At 40.9% G+C, this 27,696-nt stretch overlaps 2 protein-coding genes across 4 annotated transcripts in view; one reads left to right on the top strand and one right to left on the bottom strand.

Annotated features, from left to right (window-relative positions):
* IFT81 (intraflagellar transport 81) overlaps positions 1-10,201 on the bottom strand; it is a 38,513-nt gene extending 28,312 nt beyond the window's left edge. The window contains exons 1-7 of one of the 3 annotated variants that reach the window (XM_048964421.1): positions 9,778-10,201; positions 8,903-9,006; positions 8,104-8,284; positions 5,089-5,178; positions 3,931-3,996; positions 3,503-3,613; positions 2,178-2,262 (exon numbers count right to left, since the gene is read on the bottom strand). In XM_048964421.1, coding sequence (XP_048820378.1) covers positions 2,178-2,262; positions 3,503-3,613; positions 3,931-3,996; positions 5,089-5,178; positions 8,104-8,284; positions 8,903-9,006; positions 9,778-9,921 — 781 coding nt within the window. In that variant the 5' untranslated portion in view covers positions 9,922-10,201. Of the gene's footprint in view, positions 1-2,177; positions 2,263-3,502; positions 3,614-3,930; positions 3,997-5,088; positions 5,179-6,444; positions 6,552-8,103; positions 8,285-8,902; positions 9,007-9,777 lie in introns of those variants that run through there. The other 2 variants (XM_048964422.1, XM_048964423.1) reach the window with 2 other exon arrangements.
* Positions 10,202-15,290: 5,089 nt separating this feature from the next.
* P2RX7 (purinergic receptor P2X 7) lies at positions 15,291-27,621 on the top strand. The gene is given in 14 exon segments (XM_048964424.1): positions 15,291-15,466; positions 16,888-17,017; positions 17,601-17,634; positions 17,637-17,668; positions 18,370-18,442; positions 19,468-19,564; positions 21,009-21,089; positions 21,633-21,762; positions 22,695-22,825; positions 23,828-23,921; positions 24,356-24,421; positions 24,519-24,635; positions 25,367-25,462; positions 25,929-27,621. Coding segments are annotated over 14 exon segments (1,677 nt in total). The 5' UTR covers positions 15,291-15,341; the 3' UTR covers positions 26,400-27,621.
* The last annotated feature ends 75 nt before the right edge of the window (positions 27,622-27,696 follow it).

Genomic DNA, 27,696 nt, shown 5'->3' with positions numbered 1-27,696 from the left:
TGTAAGGAGAAGCACCGAACTTGCAGTAAAAATCCACAGCTACCAAACAGTCTTTGAATCATCTGTGTACAAGCTCATACTGATGTGAGTAGGCAGCTGAGATACAGAATTGGAGCCAAAGGGAATTTTTAAAAAATAAATAGTGTTAACTGTAGACCAATAAAGCTTTTAAAAGAAATGAAATCCTATTCAATACGCTGCGGCCACATAATTTTAATTATTAAAAAAGAGAAATCAACAGTTGGCATTCTGTAATTGCTACTACAGGCAGTGTCCTTGTAACTACTGAGGGGAAAAGTAATTAAATTATAAAGCTAAGTCCTAAAGTCTTTGTTTGGGCAAAATTTCAACAGAAGTTTTCTTAAATAATGACTCCAAGTTTTTCTTCAGAACGTCTAAACACTTTATTTTCTCCTGCAAGTAAAGCTCAAGATGAGGGTAATAAATAAGATCACTTTATTTTCATCTCAGAGATCAAATGGCATTTACTGACTTTTTATTATGTTACCTTTGCTTCTGTGAACTGAAACCACCAAGTTTCCACAGGCCTTAAAAATACCCTACGAACTGAAATAGAAATGTCGACGTAGCTTTGCTGTGTAAACTCTCAGCTACAGCAAAAATGGAACTGTTACAGAACTCACCACAGGTCCCTTAAAGAAGATAGTTCAGATACTCTTTTAGTTTTCATTTGTGGCTCAAATGCTGATGACAATTGTAAAAAAAATAAAGCAAAGTTACAAAGTAATGGCATCACAATGCGCTGCTGACTAAGAAAAATCCTCTAACGCAAAACAACTGGCAAAGCATCCATGATGCAACTGAAATACTAAACTATCTGAGAAAGTAGGACAATTAATTGCTTCACTAAATTTAAATCTAAATACGTAGATGCTATCATTTGGAAAATTATTTATTCAGATAATAAAAAGCATTCTAATGGTTTTTGTTTGTTTGTTTTTTGTTTTTTTTTTTTTAAACCACAGCAACTCAGCATGCCAGCGCAAGGGCTCTGGGAAAAAAGACTTTGAGTCACATACCTTAGTAGTACAGTAGAGTTCTCCATACAAATCATCCCCAATGACAGCATAAACAACACATAAAGCTTCTATCAATCCTGTGATACGTTACTGATAACCAGTTGAGGTCAGATGCAGCAGAAACGCTGAACCCTACACAGACTCAGATTAATCCTAGTTCTATTTCCTTCAGAAACATGGATGCTGTAGAATTGTAGACTTTGGAGACAGTGAGTTATGCATTTATCTGCTCTCTGTAATTCCCTCCTACCCACTATTTTTATAGTGGATCAATGAGCAAAAACTTACTCTACAAGGAGCATAATTTACTTTGTTAGTGTGATTTGCAGACTGAGATAAGACTGAAAATGAGCAGCAGCAGTCTACATCAACATACCTAAATGAGAACAAACTATTTTATATGAATATTATAAATAGGTCTATATATTACATCTATATGTTAATATATAAATGTCTATTATGTATATCTATAAATATATATACACACACAAAATTCATTCTCTATAAAAAGATTAATTAGGAAGTGGGTTTGTTTTTGGTACCATGCAAAACTACAACAGAAGCTTGCACCACAATAAGAAACAGGCCCTAAAGCTCTCCAAATGAATGTTTTACTAAATGTAATTAAAAAAAAAAAACAAAAAACAACCAACATCAAGTCTACACTGAAAAAAAACCAAATAAAACATAATAATATTCAATGTATTTGTACATTCACAGAGATTAAGAGGTATTTCCCTGATCCTCAACTGCAAATACAAAAGACACAAAACATCACAGTATCTAAACTCTGCCTTTTCTAAGAGGTTTCTGCTTTTTCCAATCCTTGTAGTTCCAGCTGTTTGGTTTTTTTTTCTTGCAGAGTATTATAACTAGTTTTCAGTATGTAACTGGCTTAAGGTTTTAAGCAAAGTGGACCTCAAAAAACAAGACTGAGGTATCTCATCATCTTCCTTATGACTACCCCCCTGCCTTCTTATAGCAAGGCATATTTGCCTTTAGAATTTATACCTTCCATTAGTTTCTCTCTAGTTCACATGTGCTTTCTGGCACTCCCATGTTACTGAGAATCATGCAGTTTTAATTTCATTTCTCACAGAAGTGTAAACCCCCCAGGTGTTACACATTACTACTTACTTTCAGGTTTTGAATCCACTACTGCATGATGCATCTCTTTCAGCTGGAGCTGTGCTCTTTGCAGTCTCTGCTCTGCATGGAATAACTTTGGAGAGAAAATTGTACACGCATAAGCTCATTCCTTTGAAATGCATTTCCAAGTAACTAAAGCAAAAGAGAATCACAAAGAATCCTGAATACAAAAAATGGTAGTTACCAGCTTGTGGTTCACAAGGAAACATGCCAAAACAATTTTCAACAGTTGGCCTGGATTTACTTATTCTTTACTGTTAATTAAGAAAAGCATTGTACTCCCAAGTAGTATTTTCTCTATGGCACAAATTTCTTAAACTGTTTTCAAGCAAACATTCAAGTGGCTTGAACACTAAAAGAACAGCAAAAAAGCTAGTCAGGATTGCAGTAGAAAATTCTCTTTGTGCTGCATCTCTTGGAAGGCAGCTGAATTGTCACAGCAATCCACTATTCTGTTGCTGAGCCAAGTAGAGAGCACACAGAAAAGCTTGTTGCCAAACAACAGCAGCCAGGTGAATAGTATTTCTGCTACTTAGAGAAATGTGTGATAAGAAGCAGAATCACCTGGACACCACAGTATTTTCTTGTGACCTCCCTCAAGAAAGGGCCAATGGCTTGAAAACCTTCTGATTCACATTGATTCCAAATCAGTATGTTGACTGTAATAATAGGCATCTGAATTTAACACTGCTTTAAAAGGAGCAAAAGTTCATACTCTATTTGAAATCAACAGAATTGACTGAGATGATACAGCAGGCTGGCTTGGGAACATGCAACACAGCTTAGGAATTAAATCCACCCCTACATCCAGATACCAGCTGCTTCTAGTACTTACTAGGACATCACCTTTGTGAGACTCAGGAAAAACCCCAAGTTGCTCCTGAATACAAATTATATTCTCCCTGCACAGATCCACAGCAAAAAGCTGTGCTACTTGTTGTGTTACCACACAATCTTAGTGCAAGTGCACAGAGATACAATCAAACTAAGGAAACATTTGCTCACTACCATAAACATGAAGACCTCTCTCTGGGTGCTCCCACAGTAAGCCATGGAACATTTCCTAGGATTGCTAAATGATGATGTCAGGAATAGTTGAGGCAGCCAAATATCTCAAATGAGACGTTCAAAACTTGCAGCATCAAGCCTCTTCCTTTAAGATGCACACAGGTATTTGTATTTTACACAGGATTTAATTTTCTGCTATTAGGAGAAGCTGCACTGTTTTGTTCCTGATGTACTTCTTTACACACACAATCCCCAGACAGATATAAAAACTATTTATTTTAAGAGGTACACTTTTATGGCAATACCTGACTTTTTTGTTCTTGTTTCTGTTGAGCCAAAGATTCTTCTCTCTCTTTTTCTAAGCGAAGCTGTCTTGCTATTTCAAGCATTCGTTGATGATTTTGTACTGTCTCCACCTACAGCAAGTGGATAAATAGTGCATGTTACTGTCAGATAGTTGAGAAATACATTAAAGAGATCATATGTCTAACAAACCCACTTAGCACTTCCTTTCCATACACGTTACTACTCAGAAATGACAGCAAAGTACTGGACTCAAGATTCTTAAAAGCTCTGGACTAACGCCTAGGAGATTCCCTGTAGGTCAATTAGTTATTTGACTCCTTCCTCAACACGCAGTATGTTTATTCTAATCCTTGTTTGCATTCCAAAATCAGAGTTGCAAGCCAAGGATTATGACACTGAAATGTAACAGCGTTACTTCTCTTATTACCCTCTTCTTAAGACGCTCCACTCTTTTGATGAGTTGATCTTTCTCCTCTTCCATTGCACTTATATCCTAAACAGCAGCAAAAACAGATAAAGAAATGTGAATTCACTACATGGTGCAGATTGAACTAAACTCTGTACAAGTTACTGTGAAAAGCAGAATTTATCTCTGAATACACCTGAAGCAGTTATAACCTTATCAATCTGTGAACAGAATGTCCAGGATTCCAGTCCTGCTCATCTTTCCTACTTCTTCCTCAGTTTCCACTCTCTGCATCCTTCAGTATTAATGTGAGCATTTAAAATAAAAGCAGATGTATTTAAAAAAAAACAAAAAAAAACAAAAAAAAACCACCCAACAAAAAACAGAAGAACAAGCCCTACACCCCACAAACAGAAACAACCAAGCAAAAATCAGCACAATAAAACACATGATGCAATTAAACATCTGTTCTTAAATCTTCCCATTACCCACTTCCTGGCAATGTGCATGAAGTTGTACCATAAAACTTGCAGTTATACTCTGCATAGGAGTTAAACTTGCTGATACTTTTTCCATTAAAACTGTGTTAAAAGAAATAATCTATGGTTCTAAAACACGTATCCAATTATCCTTCTTTCCTCCTACCTTACAACAGCAGGATCCCACATATTAACAACTATGAGAGAAAGGGAACTAAATTATCAGGTTAGGCCTTATCTCAACATTTGCTTAACTTGTTTGTATGTCTTAATGGAAAGCTGGATTCATGCTCAAACATTTTGATGAAACAGGACAAATATCTTTACTAACACTTTAGCCACATAGAAACACCATTTTTGTTGACTTAGGCTCTTAATTCATTCAACCTCTGAAATTATTACCCTATATCAGTAAAGTTCAAGGTTTTATATCAGTCTGTGGTCACAGAAAAAGAGCTCCAATATTTGAAAATCATGCTGAACAGAGTCTTGGCAGCCTCGTTTCCCCATCTGCTCCACAAAGCCCAGTTCTAAGCATGAGCAAGGACTTTCTGTTTGCCAACAGTTTCAAAACAGCAACTGAGTGCCAATCAGCTCTGACCTCTATAATGTACACACTGCAGTGAGTTCACAAAACCAAAAAATTAGAACATTTTTAAAAAGCATACATAGAAACAATGCATTTTTGTCATATTTTTACCCTTCTTATTTCTGCAGTAGATAAACCAGATGTTTTGAGCTGCTCACATTCCTTATGTAGGTTTTTAAATGCTTCCATCAGTTCTTCATACTACAAAATGAGATAAAATTATGCAGAATGAGCTCTATGGCTGAGGGTTTTCAGGCCAACGTTGCTTTACTATTAAGACAGTAACTACATACAGAAACATTGTAAAAACAAGAATTAAATGGATTTTTCACCACTAAAACTTAGGAACTTATGAAGCAGAAGAAAAAAAGATAACATGACGTTATCTCCCATTTAAAGTTGATAGTCAGAATTTCCATGATTTCTTTAGCATTTTAACCTCTCCCCTTGTAACACACAACGTAGTTTCAAAACAAGATGTAAGCTGAGAGGGACAATGCTACATTAACTGTTCTCCCTTACTATAAACCTGCATACATCACATGTGTAAACTTATCAAGCTAAAAAGGGAGAGCTGGGTCTAATAAGATGCTTGAGAGAGGCAATGGAGCTGGAGCACTGATTTTCTCTCCAGTAAAGCAGCCCCAGAGCACACCTGACTTAACATGTGAGAAACAGTTTTGCCACATTGCATAATGGTGTCCTTGGTGTATTATAGAGGCTGATATATGTAGCTTGGTTTTTAGGAAGAAGTAGACAGTGTGCTACCTCCATCCCAGTACATTGCCCACCAGCACTCTTCAACTGAGAGGCAGTGTGAAAGTCTGTGTGGGTAGAGAAATAACAGGGGACAGAAAGAGTTTAGAAATATGGATGGGAAATAAATTTAGATTCAACTTGAAGAAATGCAAGCTGAGAGATAGGAAAGAATAACCTCTGCAGAAACAGCCATTCAATAAGATGGAAAATCTAAGCAGAGAATATAATTTTTTTTTTACTTCCTGGAAAGAGCAATTGATATGACTGTTGAATACGAAATGGCAAAGGCCAGGTTAAACAAAGATGGCAAATCTGTGACAAGTGAAGCAGCAATTCCATCGCATAGAACCTGAGGAACCAGCAGCTGGAATACTCCCTTTTCTTGCTGGTTGTTTTAGGAGCAGGCACAGTAGGACATGCTGGAGCAAATTCAAAAAACAGCAGTAAAATGGCCACTGGGAAAAAGATGATGTAATCAAAAAGGGCTTGACTAAGTGACAAATAGAGGTATGATCAGAAGGTACATGCAGGCTGGGTGATGAAAAATGAGTTAAAAAAAAAAAAAAAAACAGAAGTAAAAATGCAACTGCCTTGTAGCTCACTTAGGTGTTATAGAAGTACTTCAACAAATAAGAAGACAGCAAGCCAGCTGGGAACAACTGTATTCATTGCTGGTTCCAAAAACCTTCCTTTGCATCCCTTCTCTACCTCTTTCAAAAGGTGAGTTTAGAGAGTCTATTCCTCATGGGGACACAACATTTCCAGGCACTTGGCAAAACCCAAACACGGGCACAGCATAGTTTGGCAAACCAGAGCAAATGGGAGGTTTCCCACTTCCACTGAAAACAAACAAACCAACCAACCAGCAGCATTCCAGCCCACGCACCTGAAACAACTGACACACTCAAATGACCAAACAAAGCCCAGGTTTCAGCAGCACAGTGATTCCTGGCACCTGGCAGCATCTCATTGAAGACTGGTCAATCAGATTTTCGCCTAAATTTAATTACTTTTAGAATTATACACTGCAACCAATTTGATGTCCAAATCACAAAATCAAGGAAGCGCCAGGATTCTGAGAGCCCTGTTTAGGGAATCCACAGTACAGGTGAGCTTGATTCTACACACCCATAAAACTTACTTATGTTCTAAGATCTCCAGAATTTCACATTTGAAATGTTTCTATTAAAATGCACCATCACATGCCTGCCTACATAAATAGTTGAGGCTAAATTCTTTAATTCATTAGGATCTAAATATTTTCATGGTAATGCTGTGTTACATAAAGACACTGTATTACCCCAGCTTCTGTTCTGAGTTAAATCAGAAGGGTATTGGTTTAATGAGATGGTTTTATTACTGCAATCCCAAAAAGGAATACATCTTACGTAATGGAAATAATGGAGATGGATATTTATACATATTGAGACTGTGACATACTGAGAAAACTTACAACCTGCATTCCTTCCTCTCCTTCCTACTTCTGCTCAGTTGTTCAAAGTTATAAATCAGACCTTGCTAGTGCCATCAAAAAAGAAAATCAGTCAAGCTACAGAGCTTTGCTGGTGCACAGCTAATAAGCAAGGTTACCTGTTACGAATGCTCACAAACACTGTGATTTGCAAGCAACTACACAGGACAAAAGGCAGAGAAAACTGGATCAAAATAAAGTAAATATGTGCCTCAGATAACACAAATTATGTAAAAACGTAATTCTGGTTCACGTGTAGCTCTGCTTTTTAAACCCACCCAGCCTCGTTGTCTAAAAATCAACATTTAATGCTCAGAAAAGAAGAGGAAACATAGTAAATAGGAACATCAGCCAAGGAAAAAGAAACTTCTGACTTCACAAAAAAAAAAAAAAAAAAAAAAAAAGAAAAAGAAAGAAGAATGGTTGAAGCAGAAGTGGGATAACACATTAATGTTAGGGGCTAAGTATTATACCTTCAGTTGACAATTGTAAGGCAGCCATTTTTGTTCATAATGTATGCTGAGCTGATTTATAAAGTTAAAAATATCCATGTTAGAGTTCACAGAAGATAAAAAAAAAAAGCATTAAAAAAAATAAGAAAAAAGTATATTTCTTAGGCAGCATAAAAATGAAGGCTAATCAGCACACAATATTTGATCAGTGAGCCTAAGTCCTTCAATTTAATGCTACCTCTTCCTAAACAATGCAAGGTTTATTGGAAGTGGTTAAAACGTGCTTATTTTCATGAGTGGTTGTCAACCCTTGATTGCAAGATGCTCTTGTCACAACTCTCTTGAACGTTAATCTCAGCAGTAACCCCTCAATTCATGTATCCATTCTTCTATTGGCACTTCAATTAGTTCCTATAAAATGTTGGCATACATGAAAAACACTACCTGATTGTTGACGTCAGCCACAGTATCATCCTGTAGGAACTCCACTGGCACGTCCAGTTTTACCAAGAAGCGTGCCAGATAAGCCCTTTTCTTGAGTTCATTGGTTCTCTGAAGAAGCCAATGTAAGACAGGATGAATTACAGGTTTGCTTCCCGTAACCAACCCTTGGCGAAATGCGCTCCTATTCAAAAACAACAACAACAACAAAAAGTATCACCTACTATCAGTAAATCTCAAACGAAAGAACACTGGCTGGAAAGTTTGCAGTGTTTTGACTTTCCCATTCCACTTCCCTAATGGCTTTCTTATTGTAGTTACTACAGAAGGCAGTCACGGTGCCAGTTTGCTATTTACAATCCTTTTTCTGCTACCATGAGGCACACAGAAACCCCATAACAAAACAAAATGATAAAGCCTGCAAAAACGATTCATCCTTCCCAGCAACATTCTTCTGGAAAAGAGAAAATGAGGACAGGTTTTCAGGGTTACCACCCGGCACTGGAAGGTGGCACTGCAGCCTGAAAGGACTGGGGGCAGAAGTGACCCTGCTATGCAGGCGGCACCCTCTCCTGGCAGACTCCACAATAGCAGCTGCTGCAGCCGAGCCCCGGGGCTGCCCCACACCTGCGGGAGCCTTGTGCTGCCCTACCAGCGGGACAAAACAGGAGCTCTTTAACACGTTACACATGTCCACAGGGATGGTCAGCGTCAAAAATACAAAAAGAAACCCTGAACTAAAGGTTGCTACATAGAAGCTGTAACACCTTTTATCATGATTCGTGGATTAAAAGATACTTACAGGTCTGTTACGCTTCCTGGAGGCTTGTATTTAAGGATACCGAGGAGAGTCAACATTCTTTTAGCTGTATTCTCTGGCAGCTCCTCTCTAATGTCAACAGCATGCTACATAGTTTGAAACATACAAATAAATATCCAGTATTTGTTCAAGTCATTTCAACTTTATTCATTTATCACGTGTCAGTGGAGTGAGTTCCATATAGAACATTCCTTTTGTGACCAAGTTGTTATTATCTTTAGAATATTTTCCTCCTATGTGCATATTCAGGTAACTTTATTCCAGGCTTAAGTTCTCCCTACTCATAGGGCCTCATCTATTCAGAGGAAGAAATTACTTCCAAGTCTGAGATCCTACCACAGCAGAACATGGACCTCTATACCACTGGTACAGAATTGATCCCTTCTGATCTCACATCTTTGGTAGCATCATTGTAAGGGGAGTCAGTAACTCAGTTACCAGTTGCAAATGAGAAACCATTCTTAGTCAGCTCCTACACTACATATGTGAACAAGATTTAGCCTGACTTTTGACTCAAGAATAGAGTTGCTGTAAGTCTGCACCAATTTAAGATCTCTACCTTGATTCCCAAGTTAAAACATAAAGTCATCAGTCTCTGGTGGACAAGGATCCAGCAGCCTGGCCCAAGAAACATTTGTTTGCTCACCAACAACTTATAGATATATAGCCACAAAGGATTCTTGCCAGGCACATTTATTTCCAGGAAGACTCATACAAGCTATTTTGGTAAACCAAACATGCCACAAAGATACACACCGCCAGACCTAAGTAAAAGCATTTCGTGCAATTTTTGTGACAGGCCAACTTAAGACGTTGGCAGTTACCCAGGTCTGAGCACCTCTGATTGCCCTCCTTACCTTCGGGTCAATCTCCCCCAGCACATCACTGAGCAGCTGCAACAGCTGCACCGACTCTAAGGAGTCAAACGTGATTAAATTGTAGTTCTTCCTGAAGGGCTCCTGATTGAGCTTCTCAACAATGAACTGGATTTGGTCACTCATGGTCGCGTCCTGGAAGAACCTCTGCAGGAGAGCCGGACAAGACGCCACGAGGCCTCAGCGGGGCCAGGGAGCTGAGGGCTGACGGGAGTGCGGCTGAGCTCGCGGCTCAGCGAGGCCCTCGGCAACACTGCGGCCTTCAGCCGGCACCGAGCTCGGTACAGCCAGCCCCTCACCCCCGAGAGGGTGATGAAAACCCTCAAGAGAGCGCGGGCGGAGGCAGCCAGGCCCTCTCGGGGCCACCCCGTGCCGTGAGGTAACGGAGCCGGGGCCGCCTCGGCCTTCACCCCCGACTCGCGCCTCCACGTTACCCTGGTAACGGTTGCCAGGCCCGGCGATGACGTCACTTCCGGACGTGCCACGCGGGCTTCAGCTGGAGAGGCGCGCGCATGCGCAGAGCGGCGCATGGAGTTGTGACCTCTGCGGAGAAGCTGGGACAGAACGGAGCCGTTCGGGTTGTGGGGACCGGGTCCCTCTCCCTTCTTCACATTATCCTGCATGGGGGGGCAGCCCGAAGCGGCCCTAAAAGCATCGCAGCCTGCGCTGGGTTTCGCATCCCACTCCCACTGTGAGCCTGGGGGAGGTCGCTGTGCCCCCGCAGTGTACACGCAATGTTCTGTGCAGGGCGTTCACAGAACAACGCTCTCGAAGCAAGGAACAGCGGCAATAGGGCTTATATATAGGTTTTGGATTTTGGAGCCTCTGCTCTTTAGTTAGCTTTGTGGATTGTCTTAGAAACACACGTGAGTTCACATGTGATGGAGTAAAACACGCAGTGAGTCATTACATTGATGCCGTTAAATTGAAATGCACAGCTTGTTTATTCGGTAAGAAGCAATCATAAATGTAACACTTTGCAATTCTAAACAATGTTTCCATCTTAGATTAGTTCCCCTCTTCCTTCCCGGGAATAGGAAATATCTCATAAAATACTAATTTACCCATTTTTTTTCTAAAAGCCTGAGAAGTGACATCGCATGTCTGTCCTCGCTTTTCCCTGGCCACAAAGTCACAAAGGGGATGGATGAGCTGCTCTTGATTGTACATGAAAGCTGCGATGGAGCCAGGAACATAATCCAAGTCTCCTGACTCCTGGATTTGAACTTTAAAAACCAGATCGTGTTTCCTTTGTGCTTTCTGTCTGCACACTGACCTTTAGGAATCGTACTACCTACAAGTTCCCAGAAGGGATCCACTTTCCTTTGACATGCTTTCCTGGTATCAATTACGCTTTTCTTCTGATTAGTATTTTGAGCATATAGAATGCACAGGGGGAGCAAATGAAAATGGTATTTTCTGTAGAGGCACTGGGGATGAGTTCTGCTCCCTGTAGGTGACACTGATGGGTAATAGGAAGTGGTAGGTGTCATCAATCCTGGGCACTACTTCCTTAATTCTGGAGAAACAGAGTGTTTCTGCAAATATGGATGCACGTCCTCAGTCCTCAATACAGGGAGAGAACAGACTGTGCTCACAGTGCTGAGATGAGAGGGTGTGGATCTGGGCTGGATATGGCCAGGAGGTGCTGCTCTGACCTTCTCTTTCACTCCTCACACCTTCTGAGAAGCAAAGGACTGTCCCCTGCTTTTCATGTCTCCTTAATGGTATAGAGATGACAAGGAAGAGAAAGGATGCTTGAAAATTAGAAAACCCCAAGATCAGACAAGAAAAGATGCCAAGATTGAATCTCTCTGTCATGATGAAAACCCAGGAGCTTGGATCGTTCTGAGTCTGAGAGGGAAACAAGACCTCTCTGATGAGAAGTCAGGGTGAGCTCCAGCATGCTGGCCTGTTTGAATGTACTTATGATTCAATACCAGAGCAAAATTATACATCAGAGTTCCTTGGGACTTCCCATGTCAGGGAAAACATGGGGGATCCTGTGGTATCTTTTCATGATCCCTTCTTCCAGTGGTTTTGTGCTATTTATCCATGCAGCCCATGTAGCCAGACTGCTACCCCAGGTTACCTACACACTACTTGATATTTGCCCTCAGTGCATGAATTTCTCAAACTTACTTCTTAAAAAAACAAACAAAACAAAACAAACAAACAAACAAACAAAAACAGTGTAATAGCTTATTCTATAATGTCTTGACTTCTGTATGACAGAATCTTCATAGACATAAAAGATATCATAGCTTTTAGTGCAGCCTCGGGTAAATGTCAGAGGAGGCAGTTGAGAATTCTGATGTGCTATCTGAATCAAATCTTACTGAATTGAAGGCCACTGTTTATATACATCTGTTGCATAATTCCATGGGCATTTTCCAAATTCTCAAGTTAGCGTGCGTGAAGAGTCATACAGAGTTTTGAGCAAAGTTTCCTAATGACTAGAGAGTTGTTAGAACAGTGCATCCCTGTCATCCTATTCAATTCCCTGGATAGGGTTTATGCTTTATACTGCTTGGGAAGAGCGTATAGAAATTGCTTATTGAAAAGGTGCCATGCAGAGGCAATGAGCAGAAGAAAAACAGTGGAGCAAAATAAACTATCCAGACCAATTTAGATCTGCAGGCACATCTTCATTACTCTCTCCTGTCTTTCTCCTCCCTTTATAGCTACAGCTGTGTGGATGACTGCCTTGTAAAACTGCAAGAGCTCGAGCATAGAGGCCAGCAAATCAGAGTGGAACGAAACCTGAGCAAATTGAAGTCGTGCTCCACAGGCAAAGAGAGATCACCTTATATGGGAACATCCATGGACAAGAAGATGAATGCATCTGCCCTTGCTGCTGAGGTCAGATCCCAAACAGATAGAAGATGTTAATGTGAAAATGAGAGTGTTTAGGAAGCAAAGACAACGCTCACTGAAGCTTATTTTATACAACCCAGGTCCTCTTGTTTCTTTTTCATTTGTTTGTTTTTCTTATTTAATAATAAATATTGTTATATTTGTATATAACTGTAAGTCTGACTGGCATATATTAAAAATCAATATATTTGTATCTGTTCTAGCACCTAAATGCATCCCAAGTTTGTTTCTGGTTCTTACCAATTGCGTCTTTTTTTGTTGTTATTACATAGCAGGATTTTGCTCGCTGAAGTCTCTAATATCAACTATAGCAATATGGATTGTGGTCAGCAAAGGCATAAGGAATGATTGCTGATGTCCCAAAAAATTAAGCCTCTTAGAATGTGATCTGTTCCTGTGTGCTAAAAAGCCAGTCTGATTCCACATGCTTTGTCACAGCTACAGCAATAGGCAGCGTCCTAGGTGATTTAAAACAGTAAAGGAAGAAAGACATTACCTCTGTGTTGCAGGCTTTGAACATTTGGTGCCTCTGTGCAGGTCTTCTGTTGCAAGAGAGAGTAGCCTAGTCCTTTAAAGATAAGTGTGATAGATTGTGATCCAAGCTTCTTTTCTTTCAGACTTCGAGAATAAGATTTACAGATCTCACCTCAACTGCTCTGCACTTTTACAGCTCCTTTGTTTATAGCATCAGATGGTGGCTTCACACCTGCTCCTTAACCCCATGGGCCAGTTGCCAGTATTTGGTTTGCAGCTCACTGACCAGCTTGTGCATGGAACTGTGCAGTGTGAGAAACCACAGACAACGTTATATACCTTGCCCTGCTCAGCACTGTGACTTTGTTACCCAGTTGAACTGCCTCTTAGTACCATGACCTGGCAGAAAAACATCCTGAGACCAAATAGGACAGTGTCCTATGTAACCTGAGGTAAAAAGCTGAAGATCCCTGTGGCCACTGGTGTCCCAAAAGCTTGCTTTACCATTGCCATTCTTGCGTGGGCACTGCCACTCCTGCAGTATGGATTTGGACGTGTATGGCACCTTCTTTGCACTAGTGCAAATTGTTGGGTGGTGGGGACTCAGGCTCAGAGGGAGGCCAACATCATGCTAGTTTCAGTCCTTTTAGATTGATCTCTGCATTTGCCCCTGCTTCAGGCAAAGCATCCACTTGCATGTCATTCACTGCGTAGTGCTGAGAGCAAGAGCAGGTGGTTGCAAGAAGGTTGACATGCAAACCTCAAGGAGAGTCCAGTGAGGTACTGGCCCACATATTGATGTAGCAGTGCCGTCTCCTGGAAAGCCAAGCAGCAGAATTTGCAGTGGAGTACTCAACTTCTGGTGGGACCAGAACAGCTGGAAGGTTATTTTTGCAAATGCACAATGATTCTGTTTTTGAGAAGAGCTGTACTGGAGCCTGGAAAAACACGGGCAGGAGCCTCCTGACCTTCATGTACTGCTGCTCTCCCAGTGTAGTAGTGCTGCTCTGAGCTGCTTTCACCATCTGAGCAGCTTCTTCTGCACTGATGTTCCTGTAGCTCTTGGTTTCCCCCTTGCAAATGTAGACAAGGGAACCATCAAGATTCCTCTGTGGTGGCTGAAGCTACCCAGCACATCATGGAAACCATGGTTAGTGATGCACCCACATCCAGCTAGAGAAGTGGTTGTAAATGATCAGATCATTTTAGAGATACTGAGTAAGATGCATTGGGAAAGGATGTGATATGAGAAGGGCTGCACAATAACCCCAAGGCAGAAACCACTGAGCTTCTTTCTTTATCTCTTTTCTCTGTCTTAAGGCCTTTCGTATGAAAATAAGTGGCCTCAGCTAATGATCCTGTGGTTTGACCAATGGTAGGTGTTCCAATGTTTATGTGATACCTAATCCTGTTTCTACTGAAGTGTTTTGGAAAAAATGTGTCGAATTCATTCTGCACACTCAAGTCTTTTAAGCAATAGAAAAGTATTCCATCCTCCTTCAAGTCAGGGCAGCACCTTCAAAGTGTTTACTACTTCACAAAGTTTTCTCAGTCTGGTTTGAGGTCTGGACAGATTCAGTGAGAGGAAATTCTCCTCCAGACACTGCACAAGTCAGACTTGAGAACTTAGAAGAAAATTCTCTCTTTTTTTTTTCCAACTTTAAACTTTTTAACTTTAAACTTTTTATCTTTAAAAAAGCTGGGCCAGCTGAGGACTATCATTGATATATCTGACATTTAGACTTTTCCCTTTGAAAAAAGTCCGAATTCAGAAATTTAAAGCGCACTCCTGATACTCGGTTGAAGGGAATTCAAAAAATCTTCCCTCTCTGAAAACTCTCTTTGTCGCACATAAACGTGGGTGGCTGTGAAGAGCTTGTATTTCTGTCAACGGAAAAAAACAGTTCCCTAAAATAAGGCAGATTCCACTAAGAAGTTAGTTTGTCCTTTTTCTTCTCTGGACAGATAAAGAAGGCATTTGATATCCTGTCTCCCACTTCCTTATACTCTTTATTTTTTATTGATATCAAGCTCTGATCCACCAGCTGCCTTTCTTTTGAAGGCCTGTGGTACCATTCTACTAATATGAATTTCTGGCTGTGCCTTTAAGTGGTGTGGCCTCAAAAGGATGCAAGAATAAAAGAAGACAGCATCGGCCACTTGCAGTTTCTATAAGCTCACAGGAAACATTAACAATGGTTGCACGTGGCTGGATGAAGGATCTGTTCAATTATGACTCCCCAAAACTGATCCGTTTTCCGAGTGTTGGATGTGTCTGTGTGAAGTGGTTCATTTATGGAGTTATTGCTGTGTATATTTGGTAAGTGTGGGGTGACGGGAAATGGCACCAAACACAAACAAGTGTTTGTTGTGTTGGGGGTTGTCTGGGTTACAGAGCGGCTTTCAGAGCTGTCAGTTCTGTGGTAGCAACTCCTGATCATTGATTTGGTGTTAGACCACTCTTGGAAGATGGATTTGGCAGTGGGAGCTTTGTGGTGGGATTCTGGCAGGGGAAATTATCTCACAGGGTGGGGTTGTTGAAGTTTAACTGAGGTTTCACTAACAAATGCTTGTGGTTTCATTTTCTGCTATGCTGTTTTTGTTTCTTGTCTATAAACCCAGACTCACTCCATTGAATAATCTGACATTTACATCAGTTTTTCTGAGATTAGAGTGTGTTCCACAGAGTCTCCTATCAGGACTAGATCTACCTAACAGATGAAATAGCCAATCAAGCTCTTGAAGCAGATTTCAAGAACAATAAGGTGTTTAGGAATAAACAATAATAGATTGCCTCTAAAGGGCAAATTTTCCTCCTTGCTGCCAAAGTAGGGCTGTTTTCAGTGATAAGTCTTTGCCGAACAAAGTCTGCCAGTTCAGAAAGTGATTTATTTCCTATGTGAGGGCAGCCAGGACATGGAGCACAATGATCCCAATCTTGCTAAGAATCAAGTCTGCAGGAAATGCAAGCACCTACTGCTGCTCAGAGCCGGGTTCCTACTGCCAGTTTCCAAAAGCACGATTATCCCAAAATACTGATCTCCAGAAAGAGAAGGCTGAAGTGCTGTTACAATATAAATGAACAATAAAAAATAACAATATAATGAAGGAGCACTGATCAAATGCTTTCTGTTTCTGTTCTTTAGCAACATTTGTTCATTCCAGAAGAGTCTGCTGCTGAACCACACCTGTGGCTATGCAACAAGATTGTTTTTCAAAGCAAACCTTTTATATGACTTTTATGTAGTGTGGAAACTACCTTCTGGACATACAGTAGTTCTTCAAAGATGTCACTGCCTGCATGATTAGATGAGCTAAATCACTTCCTGTCTGTCTTCTACTATTAACACATTCAATTCACGAGAAAATGAAACTATTAGGCCAAAGTTTTTGAAGCAATCAGCACGAGGCAAAAAAAAAGTCACAACACTGGAAAATTAAAGATTAAATATTCTAACCAGGATGTGACCTGAAGTTGTCCACAGCATTTAGGATGGGAAAACAGAAATTCTCTTTGTGCATTTTTCAACTCATTCCTGACAAAGTGAACATTGCAAAGGTGAATTCAAGGAGAACTTGGGCTCAAGCAATCTCTCTTGAGATGACATCTGTCTCACACCAAAAGGGTTGAAAATGCCTGTTTGACTTTACGATGCAGTTCATTTTGTCCAAGAATGATACAAAAAGCCAATTCATTTTATTTTTACGAGTTTTCTTGTCCCCTCTGTTTAATTTGTGCAGTTATACACTCATTGTTCACAAGCGCTATCAAGAGAAAGAGGAACTTACCAGCTCAATTCGCATTAGCCTGAAAGGAGTGGCTCATGCAGACAGGATCTGGGATGCAGCAGAATACACCCTACCAACACAGGCAAGTCTTAATTTAGTGTCAGCACAATATTCCAATTCTGTCAATACATCTGGTTTCTTTCCTGGTACGTCTGCTGGAATGAGCAGTAATATTAAAGGAGACTTAACATTTGAGACAGCAATGTTTTAAGCCAAACCTACCTTTCCCCAACAGGGAAAAAAAGGAAGAAGATTGTTCTTTTCAATGAGATGTTTGTGGTGCTATTTGTTACACTTTTTTTTTTTTACTATATCAGTTTAATATTTTTATAGTAACAAACCTAGGAGCTCCATACAGCTATACTCCAGTATAGCTGTACTAAACACAGTATTGTTATTGCTAGTTAATGCTATTGTGTCTTTCTAGGTTGTAATGCCAGTATTTAAAAAAAAAAACATCAGTGTCTTTTTGCCCTGACTTCTCATTTGTGCCCTGATGCTGTCTCTGGCTTTTCCTGTTTGAGCTGGGGAGAATTTGAGCATCTGCTGGGGGGAGATAGAGCAGCAACAGCCTTGTTGTCCTATCAGGTGATGTCCTGGAGAGGCTGAGGTCTGAACAAAGTATGTGAAATTTCAGTCATATTCATTTTCTTTTCCCCATGTAGACAAGAGACTCTTTTTTTGTGATGACCAATGTCATTCAGACAATCAGATTCAACAGACTTGCCCTGAGGTAAACATTTTTTTGTAATTTATACTTAAGATGATGGTATTGAATACCAATAGCCAGTAGTTAACAGAAAATGTTGGTGTTAGTGTAAAAGAGCAGACTATGGGACAGTCCTGTACAAGCAAATACAGCTGCTCTTTATGCTTATATCTCATTAGATAACATGCAAACTAACCTAATTATTCATTTTCTTTCCTTCACCCTGCTATTTCTTGGGGAATCAGTTTTTTGGCTGAGATTTTCCCTTGCATCAATGAGCTTGCCAACCCTACCTGCATTGCTTTTAGGAAGTAGTGACACTCAGGCCAGTGCAGCTTCTCTGGCTATGCTGCTGCCCTTTTGAGAACAACATGAAGGGATGCTGGAGTTACAGAAATGCTCTCACTGTTGCCATTCCCACATCTTCCCATTCCTCCTTTCCGTAGCTCAAGCCTGGCAGTCAGCTTCAGCTCTCCTTTCTCGTTCATCCAGCTGGCCTAGAAGTGGGTCTTTGCAGAGCAGTTCCCAAACATAAGTTGACTTTCACTGCCAAACGTTTTTGGGGCTGTTTATAAAAAAAAAGTAAATAGTCCAGTATTAGATTTATTGTACTTAGCATTATAGAAAACAGGAAATGACATAAATAACAAAAGAAAATGTTATTGTAAGGAGAGACATTGTATGTAGAGATACACATATTGCTCTTCCATGTCTTTTTTTTTCAGTATCCCATTGCCAAAGCTATCTGCTCTTCAGATAAGTCCTGTGAAAAAGGGATTGCAAATGTCCACAGTAATGGTATGTAAATGGTATTTTCAGACTGAAATATTGTTTGTGAGTACTATCTTCTATTGTGTTATTGGCCAGTGCAGAACATGCAAGTTCCAGTTTGGAGAACTGCAGCAGGACAGAGAGAGACCTGAGAACAGATTTTCAATACCACGAAACAGTTTTTTACCAGCTAGTGCATGCCCTTACTAAAAGGAGAAAGTGTGGAAGGAAGCAGAGAAAGGGGAAATGTGAACAGTACAGACTGGCATAAAGGAGGTCTCTCATAGTCACTCCTGTTGGTGTCTGTGGCTGCTCAGCAAGGGGGGTGACTGCGGGATCTATCTGAAGTGTCTGTAACATCTGATAGTAGTTCTCAGAATAAGAGAAATGATTTGTGTCTTTCACTGGGGACTGGTTGTCCAGAAGACATCATACAATTTTCATCAGCTGTGTGAGTTCCTTGTAGTGCTGAGATTCCCCAGATTCAGGCTGCTGACTGAATTATATCTTTCCCTAGTAAAGTCTGAGTGTTCACAGAAAATTCTGACTCTCTGGGAATGCAGTAAGAATCAAGGTTTTCTACATACCTTTAGAGAATCATAGAATCATAAAATGGCTTGGGTTGGAAGGGATCTTAAAGATTGCCTAGTTCCAACCCCAGTGCCATTGGCAGAGATGCCACCCTCTATATCCTTGTTTATATCCTTGTTTAATTTGCTCATGTTGAATTAAACTTCTAGTTGAAACGGTTTCTCAATTTATATCAAGACTCAGATATGTCAGGACATGTAAAACTGAAGGAAATTGCTTCACCCATGATCCAAACAACAACAAGCTCTGTTGACCCAAGCAAGTTGCTAAATAAGGACTGGTGAAGATATGGCATGACCATAATTTGGGTAATTCTTAAAGTCTCCTCCATAGAAAGCTATGAGAATCTGAAAAGTAAAAATCTCTCCATGTCATTTGAGGATGAATCTACTGACATGCTGAAGCTGTCTAGATGGTACAAAGTGTTTGTGTTTGCTGAGCAAGAGCTTGTTCTTCTACAGGAGTTCAAACTGGAAGATGTGTGCGTTATAACGCAACTTATAACACCTGTGAGATCAAGGCGTGGTGCCCTGTTCAAATGGAAGAAAGCCCCCCCGTGTAAGTAACAAAATTGTTCTCATTTGTTGTCAAAAGGAGAGTTTAACAGTCCTACAACTTTAGGATAATCACTTTGCCTAGGTGCAGGTGTATCTCAGGTATCTAAACCAGCCATATCTATCAGGTATCTGATCACAGCCATAACTATAGCTAAATACGTTACTTCTAACATTGTCCTGCTCTGTGATTCTGCAGTGAAGCCTTCAGTCTCAGCATCACACAGCTGCCACAGAAACTATTTTAGATGTCACAGGCTCATCTTGAATTCACTCTAGGCATTTGAATGATGAATTCAAATGTCAAGGAAAATGCATCAACATAACACAGGTTTTCTAACTTGAGGTTCTCAGTGCTGTGGTGTAGAAGCTCTGTGTGGGTTCCTTTACCACAGTGACCACTCAAACCAGTAGTGCTAGATTAGTTGTTGTCTGTGCTGCAGAGTAGTTTTTAGGGGTCCACTCTGGACTGAAGAACATCTCTTCATCCTTTCTAGGCAGGTGATGAAAACTTCAGTGCTGGCTATATGTGATAGAAAACTGAAGAAAATTGTAGGTAACAAAGATGCTGTGACTCAGAGAGTGGAATGGAGGGGCCCTGTAGGCATCTTTTTCTGTAACCACATGACGGTGTACTATTCTAGGATGAAAATGTTCAATTTCCTTTCTGAGTCAGCCAAAGCATGAAGAAATTCTAGAAAAGGTTTTATTTCAACAGAAATGATGGAAATTGCACTCTAAGAAAGCAAATGACTAATCAATTTTAGCTTCTCTGCACCAGCTTTTGAAATATATGAGTAAGAAACCAGGTCAATAATCACTCTGAGTAGTGATACAAGCATGATTCTGTGCCTGTATCCTATCTCTTCCCTAAGTCAGAGTTTTTTGCAGACGGAGCATTTTTTCCCCAGCCAGGTCCCATCCAAATCTCACAGTGCCTCCTGCAGTAACTTCTGCTGAGTTCTTTTCCCCTCTTTAAAGGAATTGCCATTCCCTTCTCCTGCAGACAGAGCTGTGTTCTGAAAAAGGCTTTGTCCAACGACAGAAAGGATATGACTGTTCATACAGCATCCTGTCTGTAAAGACAGCAAGGAAACTATCTGTTCACTGCGCACTAATTCTCAGCTGCCAAATGTTACAGACTCTCACTATTATTATTCTGTAGCAAGATTTATATGCGAAGTCTCATGAGCTCATATTTCATCTGCACGTAGGGACTCAATTTAGGCTCAGCCCACATAAGAAAGTGCAAAAGGGAAAGAACTGTTTATACCTCAAACTAAGAAAATGACCTTTATCTTTCTTGATCCTCTGAGCCAATTCTCTCCCTGCTTCTCAGTCTCTTTCTCAGGAAAATATTCCTCCCACTGACAGCTTTCCAGGTAAAAAATTAGCATAAGATTAATTGATGTATTTAAAAGTGAGTTGATTTGATGTTTCTCTTTTAGGCCAGCAGTTCTGAGGAGTTCTGAAGATTTCACAGTGCTTATAAAGAACAACATTCACTTCCCCACATTTAATTACACCGTGTAAGTGCCAGTATTCCTCCATGCTTTCTGAAGAGTGAGTGGTTGTGCTCTGAAGAAAAGGTTGTATAAATTGGCACCTTATGTATCTTCAGGGCTTTATCTGCACGAGCAACAAACCACAAGCCTTTAAAAGATTGGTTCTTCAGAAACAAGAGAAATAAGAAGACCTTGGGAACACAGCCTCCCAGCATAGCTCTATTTCTCTTCAGGCAAAGGACAGTAGAATTGCTTAGTCAGATATTCCATTCACATTAGGGTAAAGTCATTAAATTATACCATAACTGATGTGAGACTTTAAGTCAAAATCTTTTGTTTACACAGGTAAACTGTTGCTTGTAATACATCCAAAGAGTAGAGAATTCATCTTGATTTGCAAATCTCATAGGAACAAACAGACCCGGTAGCTGTGAAAACAAAAGCTCATACAAGTAAAGTCTGAGCACATTTAACACAGCTTCCAGCCAGAGGGAAATCGCTTAGTTGTACTTATAGCTGTTCTAACTTTTGCTTTTAGATTTTAACAACTGTATGTGTTCTTCATAGGCAAAATATTTCACCCAAATTGAATACTTCCTGCAAATTCAACAAGGTAACTGACCCACTCTGTCCGATATTCCGCTTGGGAGGCATCCTTCAGGAAGCAAAAGAGAACTTTTCTGAGGTGGCAGTCAAGGTCTGTGATATTACTTTTTTTATACTCGCTGTTAAAACATTTTCTAGTCTTCCTTCCTCCATGTTTTGCTGTACGCCATGTTGTTCTAGGTTTAGAAACGGATTGTTTGAGAAGCAGTGTAACCTCAAATTGAAAGGATTAAATGTGCTTAACATTTCACAGCACGGGACCCACACTGACAGCGTCGATAGAATATAGTTGGTATTGCTGTAGTATGTAGAGGTCCTTCAGCAAAACAACATGCACTTAGATAGGTCTTATAGAAAGCTGTACTTTGTGGTCATCTTTTAATTCTACTAAAGTACATTCTAAATCATGTTGTTTGGGGAGAGAATCATCGAAAAGTAAGACTGGCACAAATGGTAGCTTATATTTGGCATTAAAAAAATAGACATTTATTTTTCACATTATATTTTTGCTCTATTCTTTAGGCTGTTAAGCTAAATGCCCATAGCACAGTATCCAGCCACACCTTTGGCAAGTTTATATTAATGGATGGGTAGATGAAAAGTAGAGACAAAGTGTCCCAAGAAGAGTCATCATTTAAGCCAGAATTATTGAGTCTTAGCATGGCACAAGGGCACTAAGGATGAAAAATTTGGACTGGGTGTCTACTGCATTTATATCTGCAGTTTGGCTTTTGGTTTGAGCCAAGATGAAATTGCCATCACAGTGTTTTAGCTACATCCACATTTGTGCTACTAAAATGAAGAAGGATAGGCAGAAAATAGGAAAAGTCAGAATGAATGGCTGCTTGTAGATCACACAATTAAGACACTCCCATCAAAGACTGTTTGATGAGCAAAAGTTGTTTCTGAGTCAGTGTGCATAAGGAGATGTATCCCAGCCAATGGCATCCCTCAAATCTCTGCTGTCTTTAACAGATATCCAGCAAAGGCAGCAATCAGAATAATCCCTGTGCTTGTTTCCAGGGAGGAATCATTGCCATTGAGATTAAATGGGACTGTGACTTAGACAGGTGGTCTTACTCCTGCAGTCCAGAGTACAGCTTCCGCCGCCTGGATGACAAAACAAGAACCCAATACCCTGGATTCAGCTTCAGGTAAAAAAGATAAAACGTTACATAAAGGAAGTAGGATGTTTCTGAATGAAGGCAAAGTGTGGAGAATGACAGCTTGGAATAACAAAATGTTTGACTGTTCTTTGGCCTTGTAGTCAAGTCCCTAACCTGCAGTTATTGCAGCTGTATAGAAACATTCTCATGATCATCTCAAAAATAGCATGCTTATGTGGCAGGAGGTTTTATTTCTGTGCTGAAAGGCCTAGAAAATTCCCACAAGTATTTGAGGAGCTAACATGGAAAATAGTTTGGGCAGACTCTACCATATGGCAATTGAGGCTTGAAACTGCCTAAATTTGTGTTTCCCGAGGAGATTAAATAAAATAAAAAAGTATTTTGCTTCCATCTGGGTAACCCCACAGTTCCCAAAGCAAAATTTATTCAAAAGCAAATGAAAGCTTTTGGTTCTTTGTACATACAACAGATTCATGGAAAATTTTAATGAAAAATCTTGATGCGACTCCAATTCTGAGTAGTTACACAATTTGTCAAATGCTTATCAGCGTGTTTAAGACTGAAGTTGTCCCTCAGATCTAGGTCAAAATTCTTGCGTAACAGCACTTTTTTTACTCATGGCATGGTTATTGTTGTGGGTTTTCATACATTTGTGATGCTAACATGAGTGCCATAACTGTCTGAGAGCTGCCAACATATTCCAAAGCTGTGTCCTGCTGGAGCTGTGCAAACAAGGAACAAATAGGTGTCAGCTCTGAGCTGACAACCATAGACAAGAGATGGGGAAGAGCACAAGAAAAAATTGAGATGATACTGTGAGGCAAAGCCTTCCTGATGACTAGAAGTTTGTGGGACAGTCAGGTCAGATGCTGGGCGAAATACTCCTCATCAAGCTGGCTTCAGCCCCTTGAGTTTGGAAGGCTGAAAAGGCAGGAGAAAGAAGACAAGAAACTACATTCCCTTTTGTGTTCTCTAGCTTTGTATCATTTCATTCATCAGCTGCACAGATCTTCACTTGTTCTTTTGCAGGTTTGCAAGGCACTATAAGCTAGCAGATGGGACAGAGCACAGAACTCTTTTCAAAGCCTATGGAATACGGTTTGATGTCCTCGTGTTTGGCATGGTAAATGCGACTGTTGTTCCTTCTGAAGGGAAGAGAGAAGAAAATTTGCTATTTCTTTAGTCCTGCTTCTGCCATATACCCATTTCTTTTCTTCTGTCCATCGTTCTGGGATGGAAGTCATGTCAGATGAGTAGATCTAAACTCAGCTGAGCAGCGTAATGAGCAAAGTTTAAGAGGAAATAGCAGAATTAAGAAAGAAGGATTGTTGTTTAGACTGAAAGCATGACAAGGTTTCTTGCCTGCCGTGAACCCTGCGTGTCACCACCATTTCCTTCTCAAATTATTTATTTTTCCCTGCAAAGTGCCTGAGATGGTCTATGAAATCTTGAGATTGGATGGATGAATCACTGCAAAGGGACAAAACCAGAAATGCCGTGACGCTGAGTGAACGTCAAAGATCTTGCTTTCCAATTATTATTTTCTGCTTCCTTTAGGGTGGACAATTTAAACTGATTGAACTCTTCACATTCATTGGGTCCACGATTGCCTATTTTGGTTTGGTGAGAGACTTATTTTTTCTGTGTATCTTGAACTAGTTCTGGAGATAGGGTCTCATTAAGAATGAGGAATCACTGCTTGCTTTTCTTTCATGCGCAGGCTGTGACCGCTATAGAGATGTGTTTTCATTTTTACAATTGCTCCAGCTGCTGCAAAATACCATTCTGTGAAAATTTAATCAGGAAGAAGTATGAGACTGTGCTGATGCCAGAACAGGTAAGGAATGCAAATTGTTCATTCTTGCTTCACTGCTGGGCTTTGTTCTCCTGCACCCTGCAGCAGCTTGCAGCTGTGGTTTGAGGAGATCAGGGAGTTCTGAGAGAGGGACTGCAGGGTCCAGTGCAGTAAGGAATGGGCAAAGAGAACTGCTTCCTTCTTTTTTCATGCCAGAGAATCTCCAGGAAACTTCCAAAGAGCTGTGCACTGCACGGCTGCAATGTGCTTACACACAGAGCCTTGGCATGGCAGAGCCCCACCAGCCCTACCAGGGAAACCCGCAGGGAATCGTGAGCCTTCAAAATGGTAGAAAGGTGCTGTGAAAAGGTTGTCCATTCAGAGGGCATTGCTCAAAGCCTCTTCCCTGCCAATTCTGCATTGCCTCTTCCTATTTCTCAAGACATCTCTGGTTATTTCATTGGGCTGTATGTACTAATTCCCTAGCATTTTAGAGAAGGGCACAGAGAAACTCTCCACATAAAGACTCTGCACAGCCACACTCTTGCAGTTAGTTCTGCACTGTCTCTTGTCGTTATTTCTGTCTGTCCCCACTGCTGTCCACATCCTTGCTATCCCAGATACTGGAAATCTCTACCCTTGCTGCATGCAATTGCAAGGGATTTTTGCTGGAGTACAGACCACAGAAGCCAAACCCATGGTGAGATCTCTGTTGTCTCCAGTTCTGTAAGCAACCACTTGAGCTGACAGTGCTGATTTCTTCTGCTTCACAGGTGATGTTTGTGTCCTATGTCGATAAGCCGCACATTACTTTGATAAAGATGCCTCTGGAAACAAGCTTGCAGAATGCTGAAGGCAGCAGTTTCGAGGTAAATGCAGACACTTAACATTTGAGATTTCCTCCTCAAAGGAGAAAGCTGAGGAATGCAATTTCAAACTGATTTGAATTTCCCCCCTCCTCATATTTCAAGATTAAACCTTGAGGAACTGAAAATAGATTCATATTTCTCCTTCAAGTTAGTAAGTCCTGTGATCAGAGGATGCATGTTTAGAGTCAGCTAAAAGCTGCTGTTTTCCTGTGGTGGGCATGTGCTAGTGGGAGTGTGTTGGTGGTGAAACATCTTCTAAGGTGTCGATTTGATTTTGCTGTGGTGGGCGCTGGCAACACAGAAAGACAATCCTCCTCCAGATCTGCTGATCTGTCATCATTATGCCTATTGTACTGTGTCAAATGAAACACCCGATGTTGAGGATCACTGCTGTAAATTCTCTCCGCAGATGGGCGAAGCAGCAGCAAATGTTATATTCTCATTTATTTGGGAAATTGTTTTCCAGAGCCACCCCATGAAATTCTATGATCCTCGCACCTGCTGCACCCATGAGTCCAACAAGAACCACAGCACTGCACAGTCTGAGCTCAGGCTGCTCAAACAAAGCATCTCTTCCGCAGACTGCCCTGAGTGGTGCTGCTGTGGTCAATGCCAGGTGACACAGAAGTACCACGAGCAGCTCTGCTGCCGGAAAAAAGAGGGGCAGTGTATCACAACCACCTATTGGTTTACACAGCTGGTGTTGTCTAGAGACACTCTGAATAAAGCCCTTCTCTATGAAGACCCCTTTCTGGACCTGACAGGTCACAGTTCCAACAGCCAGCTGCGTCGCATTGCTTACAAGCAGTACATTCACTGGCGCTTCGGCTCTTTTGAGCTGGAGGACAGAGCTGTCATCCCAAGCTGCTGCAGGAGGCTGATTAGAAATTCTTATCCCAAAGCAAATGGCAACTATACTGGTTTTAATTTGGAATGAGGATGCAGCTTACCTTGGCTCATGCTGTGGATTTTTAACCTATTTCTTTTATGTACCTATAGAAGAAGAAAAAGCATATGATTTTCCAAGATCTGCTATGCAGCTGAATTCTTGTGTACTGTCATTGGAGAGGGACAATTGCCTACTGCTTGGCTTAGAGTTCCTTTGGTTCCAAACCAAGTTCCTTTGGTTTGGAATTGTAGCCTCTGGGGTGAATTCTTGGTGCTACATTTTAGTGAGAAGTTCCAGCCCTTTGCCTTTGCTTTGGCGTGTACCAAAGTTCCAGATGAATCAGGAGATGACCAACAGCCTGAAAATAAGGTAAAGGATCTTCTCCAGGCATCACCCCTGAGAAGCCCAAGAGATACAACTTAAAAATGTCATCCTATGTGTTTCTATCCCCTCACCTCACCACCATGCTGTGGCCCTGGATCAGGACTAATAAGAGGCTGCTGTGCTTGTATGTTTGTAACTGTTAAAGGCCTCACAGTCCATCCAGATTAAACAGGCTTATTTTAGATTTCAGTGACACAAAGCATTTTCTGAAAAGCCCAGCTGTTCTCTCGCTTAAATCAGGAATTACAATGTAAAGTACTTACACCATCTTTGTGTAATAATTGCAGGCACTACATTCATATGCATTGAATTTTAATGCTAAGTCTTTGGCCTCCTGTTTGCTCTTACCTTCAAGCAGGCCTTGCCTCCTACACCTCCTCCTACAGAACCCAGTACAGCACAGGTTGCTTTGTGCTGTGATGCCGCAGCCACGGAGCACCACATTCAGGGTGGTTTCATCTGTGCTCCAACACCTTTCCAGTCCTTTCTTTTTGCTGCCCTTGGACATGTTCTATTTTTGTAGAAACAAGGTGAGATGGGTTGTCATTTGTATATTCCACACCCCTTTCAACTGAGCTTTGTTCTTTCCGAGCTACACCAGCAGTTTGCCATTTCAATTTCCCACATGTATTTTAAAATAAATTGCCTGTAGATGATGCAAGCCGCATTGTGTCCTCAGTTGTAACATTACATCCGTGTTCACATTGCATCATTTTTTATATCTGGAGTGGAAAAAGATTAGAGTTGGCGTTACCACATCCCTGTTCTGACACACGTGCTGGCCTTCCTCTGGGAAGAATTATAGAATGACAAGCTGGAAAAGGCAACAAAGATCACCAAGATAAGCCCACCAAGCCCAGCCCTCGCCGTGCCCACCACCCGCGTCCCTCAGTGCCACACTCCCACGGTTCCTTAGCACCCCTGGGGACGGTGACCCCCTCTCCCCCCAGCTCCCGGCACA

The sequence above is a fragment of the Lagopus muta genome, chromosome 17, assembly GCF_023343835.1.
Source record: "Lagopus muta isolate bLagMut1 chromosome 17, bLagMut1 primary, whole genome shotgun sequence".
Classification (NCBI taxonomy): Eukaryota; Metazoa; Chordata; class Aves; order Galliformes; family Phasianidae; genus Lagopus; species Lagopus muta.
Note: the sequence above shows the minus strand (reverse complement) of the source record. Positions and strands in the feature narration are given on the sequence as shown.